Source organism: Drosophila serrata, unplaced genomic scaffold, assembly GCF_035046125.1.
Source record: "Drosophila serrata isolate PLE 108 unplaced genomic scaffold, ASM3504612v1 contig_273, whole genome shotgun sequence".
In the NCBI taxonomy this organism is placed as follows: domain Eukaryota; kingdom Metazoa; phylum Arthropoda; class Insecta; order Diptera; family Drosophilidae; genus Drosophila; species Drosophila serrata.
Genome location: NW_028257171.1, coordinates 394,046 through 407,772, shown reverse-complemented (window position 1 = coordinate 407,772; position 13,727 = coordinate 394,046). Strand labels below are relative to the sequence as shown.

Sequence of the window (13,727 nt, the reverse complement as noted above, 5' to 3'; positions counted from 1 at the left end):
ACTAATAAGAAAGGAAACATACGAATTTATATACCCTTGCAGTCTGTAATTAAATTATAGGATCGAATAGCATTCTTTGATTATATTTATATGAACATTTTTACTTTGCAACATTTTTTAATACTGATCAAGAATATATATCATTTATAGGGTCGGAAATTACTCCTTCACTGAGATACAAGCTTGTGACTTAAATTAAAATACCCTTGGAAGGGTATAAAAACTGAAAAATAAAGATAAAAAATCATATACACGCAGACGAATAATGGAGTAAAAATAGTTGAAAAACAGACAGCTGGAAATAGAAAATCATTTGCTGTGAAAATGGTAATTATTATTGCAGACAGGCGAGAAAAGTGAAAACTACAACGATTTTTCATTGTTGTTTTTTCATTTTGTTAGGTGCGTAATTTGTACGAACAAAAATTGGTTAAATCATAATGCGGTAAGACCTTTTTTGGATGATGTTAAACTAATGAGAGAGGGGTATAATTATTAATAATATGAATAGTACTGAATTACATATTTTTTCGAGTCAATTTTGGATTTTTTTTTGGGTAATGAATGGCTTGCAATAAATTGAGGGTATAAACGAAATTAGTTCAAACTTATTTAAAAGCTTGGAATCACAATTTCTTTAAACCTTTTTATTTCGAAATATTATCTAAGGAACTTATTATCATTATACCGCTGACCTCAATCTAATCGTTCTCTATAAGTTTTCAATGTAAAGCATAGCTCAACTGAAAAAACTCTATAGAAGTAGTCAAAAATAATTGTTTCCTCTGTGTTTTTCCACCAAAAGATCACACCCAAAAAGAAATTAGAAATCTGTTTTTTACGTCATTATCCAACAATTAGCCGGACAACTGAACGGATACGCAATAGACGTGACCGGTGGGGTTACATAAAATGGGGAAATGCGACAATGACAATGATAGAAACGACAGAGGGAGAGGAATTTTCAACCAAAATACATAGATACATACATATGTATTTGTCAGGGAAAATTGCGCACATTAAAAAGCTTTTAGGCCCGAGCTCCCTTCCAGCCATAAAGATAATCAAATTTCATTTGTCGAGCGTTGAGATTACATTGATTGGGTTAGGTGGAAAATATTTCAATTCCCATTAATGTTACCACTACAATTGCACGAGGCTAATTACATGCTCCGGCAAATGGCACTTTGATCTTGGAAATTATATATTTTCAGCATTTTATGTACGCCTCTATTTTTCGGTGGCACTTAATTGAGAGATTACGCAAAGTGCAGTGACAAAGGTTAATTTGAAGCACACTTTCAGTTTGAAACGGAGTTTCCCAAGGTTTCTTCTCATGTTCGGAAAACAATTGGAGTTTTTCCGCCCACGCACTTGAGACTTTTCTATTTGTTACTGTCATCTCAGGCTGTTGTTCCCATGCCTTTAGAAATTCCAGAGCATTGTCTCTGGCGACTTCCTCCAGAGTCCATCTGGTTGTTTTGATGATCTGACCCTCAGCTCTCTGGGTTTTTTTCTTATCTTCCCCCGAGAGCTTTTCACATTTGTTTATCTAGAACAGAGAGAGGAGACACACGCCCCGGAACAATAAGAACACATAGTTTTATGGTTAAAATTTATGATCTACAAAAATATGCCCACGCAAAATGTTTGAGAATGTTTTTACATGCAAATGAATAAGCACATATATCTAGGAAAAAAATATGACAAATGCCTCTGCTCTCCACGGTTTAGCCATAAACAATCAACAATAAACAATAAGCCATAAAACATAAACAAAAACAATGCAAAACCAAACCCCAACACAGACAGCAAACTGGCGCAGACACAGAAAAATGGCAGGTAAAAAACAAATGAAGAAAAAGCCAAAAAGTAAAATCAAAACAATAAAGAATCATGAATGAATGGCATGTGTGTGAATTCCGAATAGGTTTCAGTCAAGAACTGTGGATAGGAAAAGCCTTAAAGTAAAGTTTAAGATACATTCTTATGGGGCATACCTTAAATTCGAAGTTATTGTAGTAAATTAATAAGGTTTTTATACATAGGTTTATTTAGTCTTGTACAAGGTATTCATTTAATTAAATAACCACCTAAATATTTTCTCTAAAATCAAGGCGTGCTTTTAAAGTATGAATTTTTGGTAAGGAACCTTTCCATTCATCATATTTATTACTCTTTAATTTGCTCAATTGTTCCACTGTGTTTTTGGTGTCTGTTCTGTGAGTGAGTCACTCACTTGACACTCACAGTTGGACTGTTGAGTGTGGCGAGTATTTGGCCAACGCGATGTCGTATGCTGCTTATTTCCGCACCGACTTACCCCTCTCCGTTCCCAATCCCATTCCCGGTCATTCAGTTTTTCATTTGCATAGCCACATAAAATTGTGCATGCCGATGGTTTTTCGAGCTTTTTGTTTTGTTCGCTTTTACTGGTCGACAATTAAAAGTCAATTTCCATTTACAATGGACACTGATATGGGTAGCCCTTTGGTCACGTGATAATGGATATTTGATGGATACCATATATCTACGAGATACTTTCCCTGTAAACCTGCCAAGCCGTTTTTGATAAACTCACAGCCAGATATCCAAGGCCCAGATTCCATTTCAGATAAGTTTGTGAGATAAACTTTCCCCTCTGTCCGTGACAGAAAAATGTATTCAAAGCGAAAATGTTGCAGCTTTGTGAAGTTTGTGGCAAGGACAACAACATTGCAAGGATGCACATTGAAGGGGGGAGACACGGATCGATGGAACCTTCTCCACAAATTGCTACCTATTTTTTTATAACCTTTACAGAGGAGATACCCTGGATAAACTCAAAAAGAGTAGGGTTTGAGCTTGATTATCTAAGAAGATGTCTGGTGCTATAAAAATTTGATTAAAATATATTTAATTGGGATTTATTTATTTATTATTAACTAGGTTTCTATATAACTACGAGATATATACAAGCTTTAATCTTTTATGAAGTCATAAGTACCTGGAAATGTTATTGCGAACTCTAGGGTATTCACAGCTTCCATTCGTGGGTCTCGGGCGACGCCCTTTTATGTGGCCTGCCGCAGTGCTTGTCCTTCACCTTTTCCCACTTTTCTGAGTTTTGTTTTTTGTTTCAATTTTCTGCACCACCCCACAGTCCTGCATTTGTGTCCTCTTGTGGGCTGGATGCCGGCATTCAATTAATTTGCTGGCGATGATGCGATTTTATGGATGACACTCAACACTCAGGCTCTGGGCGGCAGTAAAGGTTTTCATTATTGATTTTAGTCCCACCTTTTTTGTTCACTCTGTCTGTCGCTCTTTAATATGTATTTATTGCACACACTTGATTCCCATCAAGTATGTGGATACACAAGAAGAAATTGAGAACTATTTTATAGATTTTATTATCAGGATAAGGTGAAATATTTAGTCTACAATCTGATGAATAGCAAGTTACTCACTCTTAAGACCAGACCTTAACTGGAAAAGTTCATACTTGTTCTTAAAATGGTCCGATCGTTCCAATGGCAGCTATATACATATATGCATACATATTGTCCACCGATTCGCCATGCTCCGACTTATGTACTGGTTAAATTATATAGAAGCATAACTCCATAGCTTCATTCAAATAGATTACTCTTAAATTTGTCCCAAAACAAATCTCGCACATCTGTGCATATGATTCCCAACTAGTTCTAACATCCCCGGAACGAAGTGACTGCTGCCAACCAAGTCTCAGATATGTGTTGTGTTACAAAAGTTGCAAGTCATTGTTTATTAGTGTTCAAAGTTAGTAACTGATCATACATACTTACTGCTCATAGTTACGTACTGGTCATAGATACTTACTGTTCAGAGTTACTTACTGCTCATAGATACTTATTGTTCAGAGTTACTTACTGCTCATAGTTACTTACGGCTTATAGCTAATTATTGATCATAGGTATTTACTGATCATTCCTATGGCAGCTATATATATATGTACATATATAGTCCACCGATTTACCATACTCCGACTTACATACTAGTAAAATTATATAGAAGAATAACTCCATAGTTTCATTCAATTAGATTGCTCTTAAATTTGTCTCAAAACAAATCTCACACATCTGTGCATATGATTCCCAACTAGTTCTAACATCCCCGGAACGAAGTGACTGCTGCCAGCCACGTCTCAGATATGTGTTGTGTTACAAAAGTTGCAAGTCATTGTTTATTAGTGTTCAAAGTTAGTAACTGATCATACATACTTACTGCTCATAGATACTTACTGCTCATAGTTACCTACTGGTCATAGATACTTACTGTTCAGAGTTACTTACTGCTCTTAGTTACTTACGGCTCATAGTTAATTATTAATCATAGGTATTTGCTGATTATTCCTATGGCAGATATATATGTATATATAGTTCACCGATTTGCCATACTCCGACTTATATACTATTAAAATTATATAGAGGAATAACTCCATAGTTTTATTCAAATAGATTGCTCTTAAATTTGTCTCAAAACAAATCTCACACATGTAGCATATGATTCCCAACTAGTTCTAACATCCCCGGAACGAAGTGACTGCTGCCAGCCACGTCTTAGATATGTGTTGTGTTACAAAAGTTGCAAGTCATTGTTTATTAGTGTTCAAAGTTAGTAACTGATCATACATACTTACTGCTCATAGATACTTACTGCTCATAGTTACTTACTGGTCATAGATACTTACTGTTCAGAGTTACTTACTGCTCATAGTTACTTGCGGCTCATAGTTAATTATTAATCATAGGTATTTGCTGATTATTCCTATGGCAGATATATATGTATATATAGTTCACCGATTTGCCATACTCCGACTTATATACTATTAAAATTATATAGAGGAATAACTCCATAGTTTTATTCAAATAGATTGCTCTTAAATTTATCTCAAAACAAATCTCACACATGTAGCATATGATTCCCAACTAGTTCTAACATCCCCGGAACGAAGTGACTGCTGCCAGCCACGTCTCAGATATGTGTTGTGTTACAAAAGTTGCAAGTCATTGTTTATTAGTGTTCAAAGTTAGTAACTGATCATACATACTTACTGCTCATAGATACTTACTGCTCATAGTTACTTACTTGTCATAGATACTTACTGTTCAGAGTTACTTACTACTCATAGTTACTTGCGGCTCATAGTTAATTATTAATCATAGGTATTTGCTGATTATTCCTATGGCAGATATATATGTATATATAGTTCACCGACTTGCCATACTCCGACTTATATACTATTAAAATTATATAGAGGAATAACTACATAGTTTTATTCAAATAGATTGCTCTTAAATTTGTCTCAAAACAAATCTCACACATCTGTGCATATGATTCCCAACTAGTTCTAACATCCCCGGAACGAAGTGACTGCTGCCAGCCACGTCTTAGATATGTGTTGTGTTACAAAAGTTGCAAGTCATTGTTTATTAGTGTTCAAAGTTAGTAACTGATCATACATACTTACTGCTCATAGATACTTACTGCTCATAGTTACTTACTGGTCATAGATACTTACTGTTCAGAGTTACTTACTGCTCATAGTTACTTGCGGCTCATAGTTAATTATTAATCATAGGTATTTGCTGATTATTCCTATGGCAGATATATATGTATATATAGTTCACCGATTTGCCATACTCCGACTTATATACTATTAAAATTATATAGAGGAATAACTCCATAGTTTTATTCAAATAGATTGCTCTTAAATTTGTCTCAAAACAAATCTCACACATGTAGCATATGATTCCCAACTAGTTCTAACATCCCCGGAACGAAGTGACTGCTGCCAGCCACGTCTTAGATATGTGTTGTGTTACAAAAGTTGCAAGTCATTGTTTATTAGTGTTCAAAGTTAGTAACTGATCATACATACTTACTGCTCATAGATACTTACTGCTCATAGTTACTTACTGGTCATAGATACTTACTGTTCAGAGTTACTTACTGCTCATAGTTACTTGCGGCTCATAGTTAATTATTAATCATAGGTATTTGCTGATTATTCCTATGGCAGATATATATGTATATATAGTTCACCGACTTGCCATACTCCGACTTATATACTATTAAAATTATATAGAGGAATAACTCCATAGTTTTATTCAAATAGATTGCTCTTAAATTTGTCTCAAAACAAATCTCACACATCTGTGCATATGATTCCCAACTAGTTCTAACATCCCCGGAACGAAGTGACTGCTGCCAGCCACGTCTCAGATATGTGTTGTGTTACAAAAGTTGCAAGTCATTGTTTATTAGTGTTCAAAGTTAGTAACTGATCATACATACTTACTGCTCATAGATACTTACTGCTCATAGTTACCTACTGGTCATAGATACTTACTGTTCAGAGTTACTTACTGCTCTTAGTTACTTACGGCTCATAGGTAATTATTAATCATAGCTATTTATTGATCATCCATATGGCAGATATATGTATATATATTTACTAGTAAAATTATATAAAAGAATAGCTCCATAGTTTCATTCAAATAGCATAAATTTGTTCCAAAACAAATATCGCACATCTGTGGATATGATTCCCAACTGATTCTAACATCACCGGAACGAAATGACTGCTGCCAGCCAGATCTCAGATATGTGTTGTGTTTTATTTTTAAGTGTATAGAAGGCGGCCGGCTGCGTCACACGTCACATTGGGCTACCAGCACCCCTCGTCCTTTGTGCTCTCGTTCTTTTTCGTCCCCTTGGGCCCAGCATAAGGCAGTCAGCACAGCCACTAGCCTTGAGTGCGGAATCCTTAGAAAAGTGGTAAAATTGCCGGTGGCAGCCAAAGGGAGTTGCCTTTTGTCATCATCAGCAAAGGGTGGATTTTATATACATACATATATACTTATATATATATAAATATATAATTTTTTCCTTCATATTCCTTTTGCCAAGTGCAGGGCCAAGTCATCCTGGCCACCACCTCGGCCACCCCTAGAGAAGCCTCCGGCTGGTTGCCTTTACATAACTTTCCTTTTGTTTTCGCATTTTCTATCCCGGTTCCTTGCTCTGTAGTTTTTTTCGCACAACATTTTTTCGCACTCTGGCAAAACGGGAGGAACTTGATCCCAGGAGTTTCTAACCCCCACTAAAAAACAAAGAATAAATTAAATTCTTTTACAGTTTTTCTGGCATTCCCTACAACCGTTACCAGTTGCTTTTTTTTCCTGTCAGTTTACAAAAAACAGGGGAAATTACATGGGAAACTTTAGTTAAATTCCCAAAGATAAACATATGTTGGGGAGGAAAAACTCTTTTTGTATCTTTACTAGGTTAATTTCTTCATAATTCCCTTAAAAAGCTGGCCCTTTTTGGTTTCCATTTCCCTTCGGGGCGTATATGTATGTATGTATAAATATTGCTCTAATCGTTGGGGCTGTCAGCTTAATGATCTCAAGTTCCGCTTCAAAAGTTCCGCTTCGGAAAAGTATCGTTAGGTCATGAAAAGTAAGAGAAAATGCATTCTTATTGGGTATTTTGGAGAAAGAAATCTAGTTTAGGATTTCTAAGCCTTGACTTGACTTGAATGTAGATGATAAAATAATTAATTATACAAGCTGCTCTACAATCAATTCCATTTCCCTTTAACTAGAAACATGACTACATTATTTACTTAACTGAATTCAAATTAAAAAGTTCTCTTTATCAACTATGTATCTCTTGCCTTTATTTTCCCCTTTTTAACTTTAATCAAATTGAAAAGTTCCCAAGGCCTCTCGGCACAGAGGCAAAAGCTGAAATCAAATCCCCTAGAATTTCCCCCTCTCAATTCTCGCTCAACTGGGCTCAACGGAAGCCAGAGAAATGACTAATTAAATTTACACCGTAAAAGTTTATTACTGTTGACTGGCCACGCCTCCTCTTCCTCCTTCTAGCAACCCAGTGAGTAGGTCCACCGTGCCCCTTTCTATATGTGTCTGGATGTCTGGCCAAGAGGGAGCCAAAGGCGAAATGTGAATGAAATCCGACAAGTAGAGTGTAGAAGCAGCCGAGGCCAACTGAAAATCCCTGCCAGGTTAAGACACAAAAGCCCTTGAGCTGAAAACACAGAAATACGTAGAAGTAAAAAAAAAAAATACACAACAGACAGCTAAAATAAAATACAACAAAGCTACGAAAAAAAATATAAAACTAAAGCAAAACGTGCACTCAAATGAGATAAAAACTGAGAGCCAGTCCAGAAATCAAACCCGCAAACAACATGAAACCATGAATGAATGAATGAATGACAGACATGGAAAGCTAGGGAAATGCATGGCAATAAATCAGACATTGAAGCTGAAGAGCAGAGCCATTATGGCTTGCATCCTTAGATAATAAATGGCAGACAAGGACACGCCATTAAACAAAGGCTACATCTCGAGGGACACTTTTGCCATGAGTAACTGCTGCCAGTCTGTAGTGAAAAGCTTTTCAATAGTTTATGTACTAGTTCTTTGTGGTCCCACAGTGTTTACTAAGTAAGCAGGAATCTCTTGGGAGTGGAAAGCATTAGTCATTAGCAGTTGGTTTTGATTATAAGTAAGCAAGAATGGATTCTTAAACATAATTGGGTCTGGATTTAACTTAATAAATGATTCATTTTCTTTGGAAATAATGTGAAATAAGTTATAAACTAGCGTATTATATTTTGATTTTATTATGAGAAGCCAGAGATAGATTATCTTTTACCAGCAACTACTGTATCTTTATACCCTTGGAAGGGTATTATAAATTTAGTCAGAAGCTCATAACTCTAGTAGGTAACCCTATAAATCATATATCATCTTGATCAGCATTAAATCCGAATCAATCTAGCCCTCTCTCGTCAAAAAATAAATTTTGAAAATTTTTTTCAAAATTTGAAAAAATGATTTACTTACAATTTTAATTTTTTTAAATTGATAATAGAGTATGCAGATTTATTATACATACATTTAAATATTTATTCAAAGAATCCTTATTATGATTTATTTCCGATTCGACCCCATAATTTATTAGCAAACTGCAAGGGTATATAACCATCGGCTTTCTCAAGTTAGTCTCCATTCCTGATTTTGTATCATTACTTTACAGCTGCTGCTGAGGCGACTGATTTCAATCTGTGCTTACTCAACACACTTGCCATTGAGTCTCTGAGTGGGTTTTATTTTTGTGGGGGGTTAGAGGGTTTGTGGCTTGGGGTTTTTGACTGAGTGGAACACTCCTCAGGGGGGAGATTTTGGGGTGGCTTGTGCATCATCTCATCCGTAATCAGCTCTCAGCTGTCGAGATGCCCCAAATTCACGCTAATAACCTGCATGGCGGATGTGCATGGCTTCTTCTCAGACGTCGTCGGGTCTCTAGTTTCATCTCTCTATGTATCTTTTGCTGGTTCCATAGTCCCATCATAGCAGAGCATATGTGGAATTTTTGTGACTTTAAAGTTCATTGGACCCATTCCGGTTGAGCAGAGGCTTAAGCTCTCCGAATGGGCCACATATTTCTTGCCCCCTTTTTGTTCCCCTCTATTTTGTCAAATGTCTAGGGGGGGCGTGTCTCTCTCTGGTTTTCCAGAATTTCTGAGATACTTTTCACAGCACTTAGTGCTGGCTACCATCATCGTCTCCATCATCATCATATTGTTATTACTCTTTTTCTTCTGGCTCTAACCAGGGTCGCTAATTGGCCTTTCTGCGGTTACAAGACCCACTTTTGATGTCATCCATCCATCCATCCACCTTTCCTCCAACTGTAAATAGATCGTCCTATATTGTACATAAAATAAATATAATTGTAGTATTACTTAACTCTAGAGTTATGCCTAGGTTAAGTGCTCTTATTATTTTGTTTATTATGATTTAAATTTGAAGCTCGACATCTCGTAGTCAGTCATGTTGTCATCGCCAAAGATATTGCATCGAAATCTGCCTGCCTTCTTAGATATATAGTTGGATAATCCACAGATTCTCTCACACACAAATCTCTGTCTCTGTTTCTTTCGTTTCTGCAGGTACCAAGCACAGCTCTTTTCGCAGCCATCCAGGCAAATATCACATGAACTTAGGTAACAAACTACAAAAATTCAACAAAAAAATAAAATACAAATAAGTAATGTCATTCGTAATAATTAAAGAGAGCTTCCCGAACAATGATTAGGTTGTTTTTTGAGTACAGAAAATCATAATGATGAGAAGAAATGAACTATGATAATAATATCAGAGAGAAACTATCATAACTTTTTACAGAAGAAGTAAACGACACAAAGAAAAATTATTTAATAATTTAAGAAAAAGCATTTCAGGTACCTAAACAAAGATTTACATTACTTTGATAATTGCAGATCCAATGTTCCACCTCTATAAACTTATACAATCGCTTGGGATCGTCATTACACGATTCGCATTGAATCTACACCTAGTTCCGATAATAATAATAATTAAGCTTTCAAACTGACTCAATACAAATAGTTAGAATTCCTTGATTATTTATCCAATGAAGAAAATACAATATGAATCAAAGGTAGCCTCGAATTCCACAATTCAATAGAGAGTGAGTCACCAAAAGTCAAATATTGGATCTACAGAGACTGCATGTAAAGTGGACTAATCTTGGTGGAACCCAGAGACCACCATTGGAGAGCTGAACATTTCCGCTCTAATCTCTGTCCCTGTATTCCCTATTTATACCCCATAAACACAACCGAACAGAACCCACTCTCCATATACCTATTATTCGCTATTAATATTTCCTGTCTCGCGCGCATAAATTAACGAATGTGCCAGGGGAACCCTTCTCAAATGCAAACATGACGATTTGGTTCGGATTATGAGTGCTTGGCACAACCACTCACTCATTCAACACTGCTAACCAAAGATTACCGGGTCTACCAATGACTTCCACTTCACCCAAAAAAAAAAATAATGTATTCAGTGGAGAGAATTTTATGCAACGGAAGTGTTTGCTTTGGTCAAACGTTGGAAAATCGGTAGAAATGTAAAATAATTTCAATGAGACACTAAAGCGAAAGTCTGGTTTAAGGTACACAAAGAGAGATACCCTATTATAGAAGGTTGATCTAGACAGGTTTTACAGATCCCACAAAAGATCTAGCAAGTGAAACTTTAGCTCAAACTGGATGGTGACATTGTTAAGAACTACTTTGGACACGGAAAAGTTATGGCAATCAATATGAACACCTTTGAAAATCCTTAATTTACTGGCCAGTTAAGTAAAGGTTTATTATTTTTTCTGTAGGGTATCATTATTTTAGTCAGAAGCTTGTAACTCAATGAAGAAATCATTTTCGACCCTATAAATCAATATATGCTGGCTTAGTTATGAGCTTTTCAACTTTAGTGGTTCTATTATTACTATATTTTTAATAGTTCTGTTAGCATTGCTGGGTATCTAAATGTACAGCATGCCCCGCTCTGGAATGCATCCCAAAGATATAGATACGGCTCCATGGCTATGGATACCCAGTTAAAAAGAAAAAGCAATGTGTGTGTGGGAGGGAGACCGGAGCTGACAATCAGTTAGAACTCTTCCCACAATAAAAAAATCGCTTCGTTCAGGAAGGGGATTCCTGGTTCACCGCTGGCAGTCAACGATTTGTGTAATTTTATGCCGCTTAATGCATAATTTATTCCATTCCCTCAATGGAGCAGACCGAGAGCAGGGCAGCAGCCCCTCTGCTATTCCCTCAAACCCAGCACTTGCTCCACAAATTGCCCGCATTCCTTTGAAAAAATAAAACGGGTTTACCTGCATTGTCTTGATATTTATTGCACTGAAAACTAAGGATATGCTATGACAACAAAAACTGCATTAAATTTATATTAAAGATAACGTAAAGTTTGGTGTTTTATAGGCAAAAGTCAAGCTCTTAAATATAAATATTACAAGCTTAAATATACTTGTGTTTCTTTTACAGAAGCCCTGCTGCAGTCGCGTCCATTACCTCACATTCCGGCCGGTAGCACGGCGGCCTCTCTCCTGGCAGATGCGGCAGAGCTACAGCAGGATTCCGGCGGGGTTGGACTGCAGTGCTCCTCGCTGGGCGGTGGCCATAGCTCAACCACATCGGTGTTCGAATCCACGCATAGGTGGACCTCCAAGGAGAATCTGCTGGCGCCCGGACCGGAGGAGGATGACCCTCAGCTATTTGTCGCCTTGTACGACTTCCAGGCCGGTGGTGAGAACCAGCTGAGCCTGAAGAAGGGTGAACAGGTGCGAATACTCAGCTACAACAAGTCAGGGGAGTGGTGCGAGGCGCACTCCGACTCGGGCAATGTTGGTTGGGTGCCCTCCAACTATGTGACGCCGCTCAACTCGCTGGAGAAGCACTCGTGGTACCATGGTCCCATCTCCCGCAATGCTGCCGAATATCTGCTGAGCTCCGGGATCAATGGTAGCTTCCTGGTGCGTGAGAGCGAGAGTTCGCCGGGCCAGAGAAGCATAAGCCTTCGGTGAGTGGATAATACTAGACCTTATTTCCTTGTACATTATCTTATTACACCATCATTCCTCTCCTGTAATAGCTATGAGGGTCGCGTCTATCACTATCGCATCTCGGAGGATCCCGATGGCAAGGTGTTTGTTACCCAAGAGGCCAAATTCAACACGCTGGCAGAGCTGGTGCATCATCACAGTGTGCCACATGAGGGCCATGGCCTGATCACACCGCTTCTGTATCCGGCGCCCAAGCAGAATAAGCCCACCGTCTTCCCGCTAAGCCCCGAGCCTGATGAGTGGGAGATCTGCCGAACGGACATCATGATGAAGCACAAGCTGGGTGGGGGACAGTACGGCGAGGTGTACGAGGCGGTGTGGAAGCGTTACGGCAATACAGTGGCTGTCAAGACGCTCAAGGAGGATACCATGGCGCTGAAGGACTTCCTTGAGGAAGCGGCCATCATGAAGGAGATGAAGCATCCCAATCTGGTGCAATTAATTGGTAAATATCATCTGGGGAAAAGAATGACTGATATTCGTAACTAATCCTTACCGTTTCAGGTGTTTGCACCCGTGAACCGCCATTCTACATCATCACCGAGTTCATGTCGCACGGCAATCTACTAGACTTCTTGCGCTCCGCCGGCCGCGAGACCCTCGATGCGGTGGCGCTGCTCTACATGGCCACACAGATAGCGTCGGGTATGAGCTATCTGGAGTCACGCAACTATATCCACCGTGACTTGGCCGCCCGCAACTGTTTGGTGGGCGACAACAAGCTCGTGAAGGTGGCAGACTTTGGACTGGCACGCCTGATGCGAGATGATACGTATACGGCGCACGCCGGGGCCAAGTTCCCTATCAAGTGGACAGCGCCGGAGGGATTGGCGTATAACAAGTTCAGCACCAAGTCGGACGTGTGGGCGTTCGGGGTGCTGCTGTGGGAGATCGCCACGTATGGAATGTCACCGTATCCGGGCATCGACCTGACCGATGTGTATCACAAGCTGGAGAAGGGCTATCGCATGGAGCGGCCGCCCGGTTGTCCGCCGGAGGTGTACGATCTGATGCGCCAATGCTGGCAGTGGGATGCCGCCGACAGGCCCACATTCAAGAGCATACACCATGCGCTGGAGCACATGTTTCAGGTGGGTGACGTCGAGGTGTGGGACGATGAATATGATGACGATGACGATGAAGATCATAACGATCGTGACGGTGGCGAGGAGGCGAGTGACTACGACGGCGACGACGACGATGAGCATCAGCAGAAC

The 13,727-nt window shown here is 38.7% G+C and overlaps 1 protein-coding gene across 10 annotated transcripts in view; it reads left to right on the top strand.

The window, feature by feature from the left end:
• The window catches only part of Abl (tyrosine-protein kinase Abl), a 32,049-nt gene that overhangs the window by 11,993 nt on the left and 6,329 nt on the right, over positions 1 to 13,727 (top strand). For 6 of the 10 annotated variants that reach the window (XR_015272087.1, XM_086834632.1, XM_086834627.1 and 3 more), the window contains 4 exons: positions 10,010 to 10,063; positions 11,933 to 12,467; positions 12,540 to 12,955; positions 13,015 to 13,601. Coding sequence is in view for 9 of the 10 variants with exons in the window: in XM_086834632.1 (XP_086690758.1) it covers positions 10,010 to 10,063; positions 11,933 to 12,467; positions 12,540 to 12,955; positions 13,015 to 13,601 (1,592 nt within the window). In the remaining variant the exon portion in view is untranslated. The remainder of the gene's footprint in view (positions 1 to 10,009; positions 10,064 to 11,932; positions 12,468 to 12,539; positions 12,956 to 13,014; positions 13,602 to 13,727) is intronic. The other 4 variants (XM_086834633.1, XM_086834628.1, XM_086834630.1 and 1 more) reach the window with 1 other exon arrangement.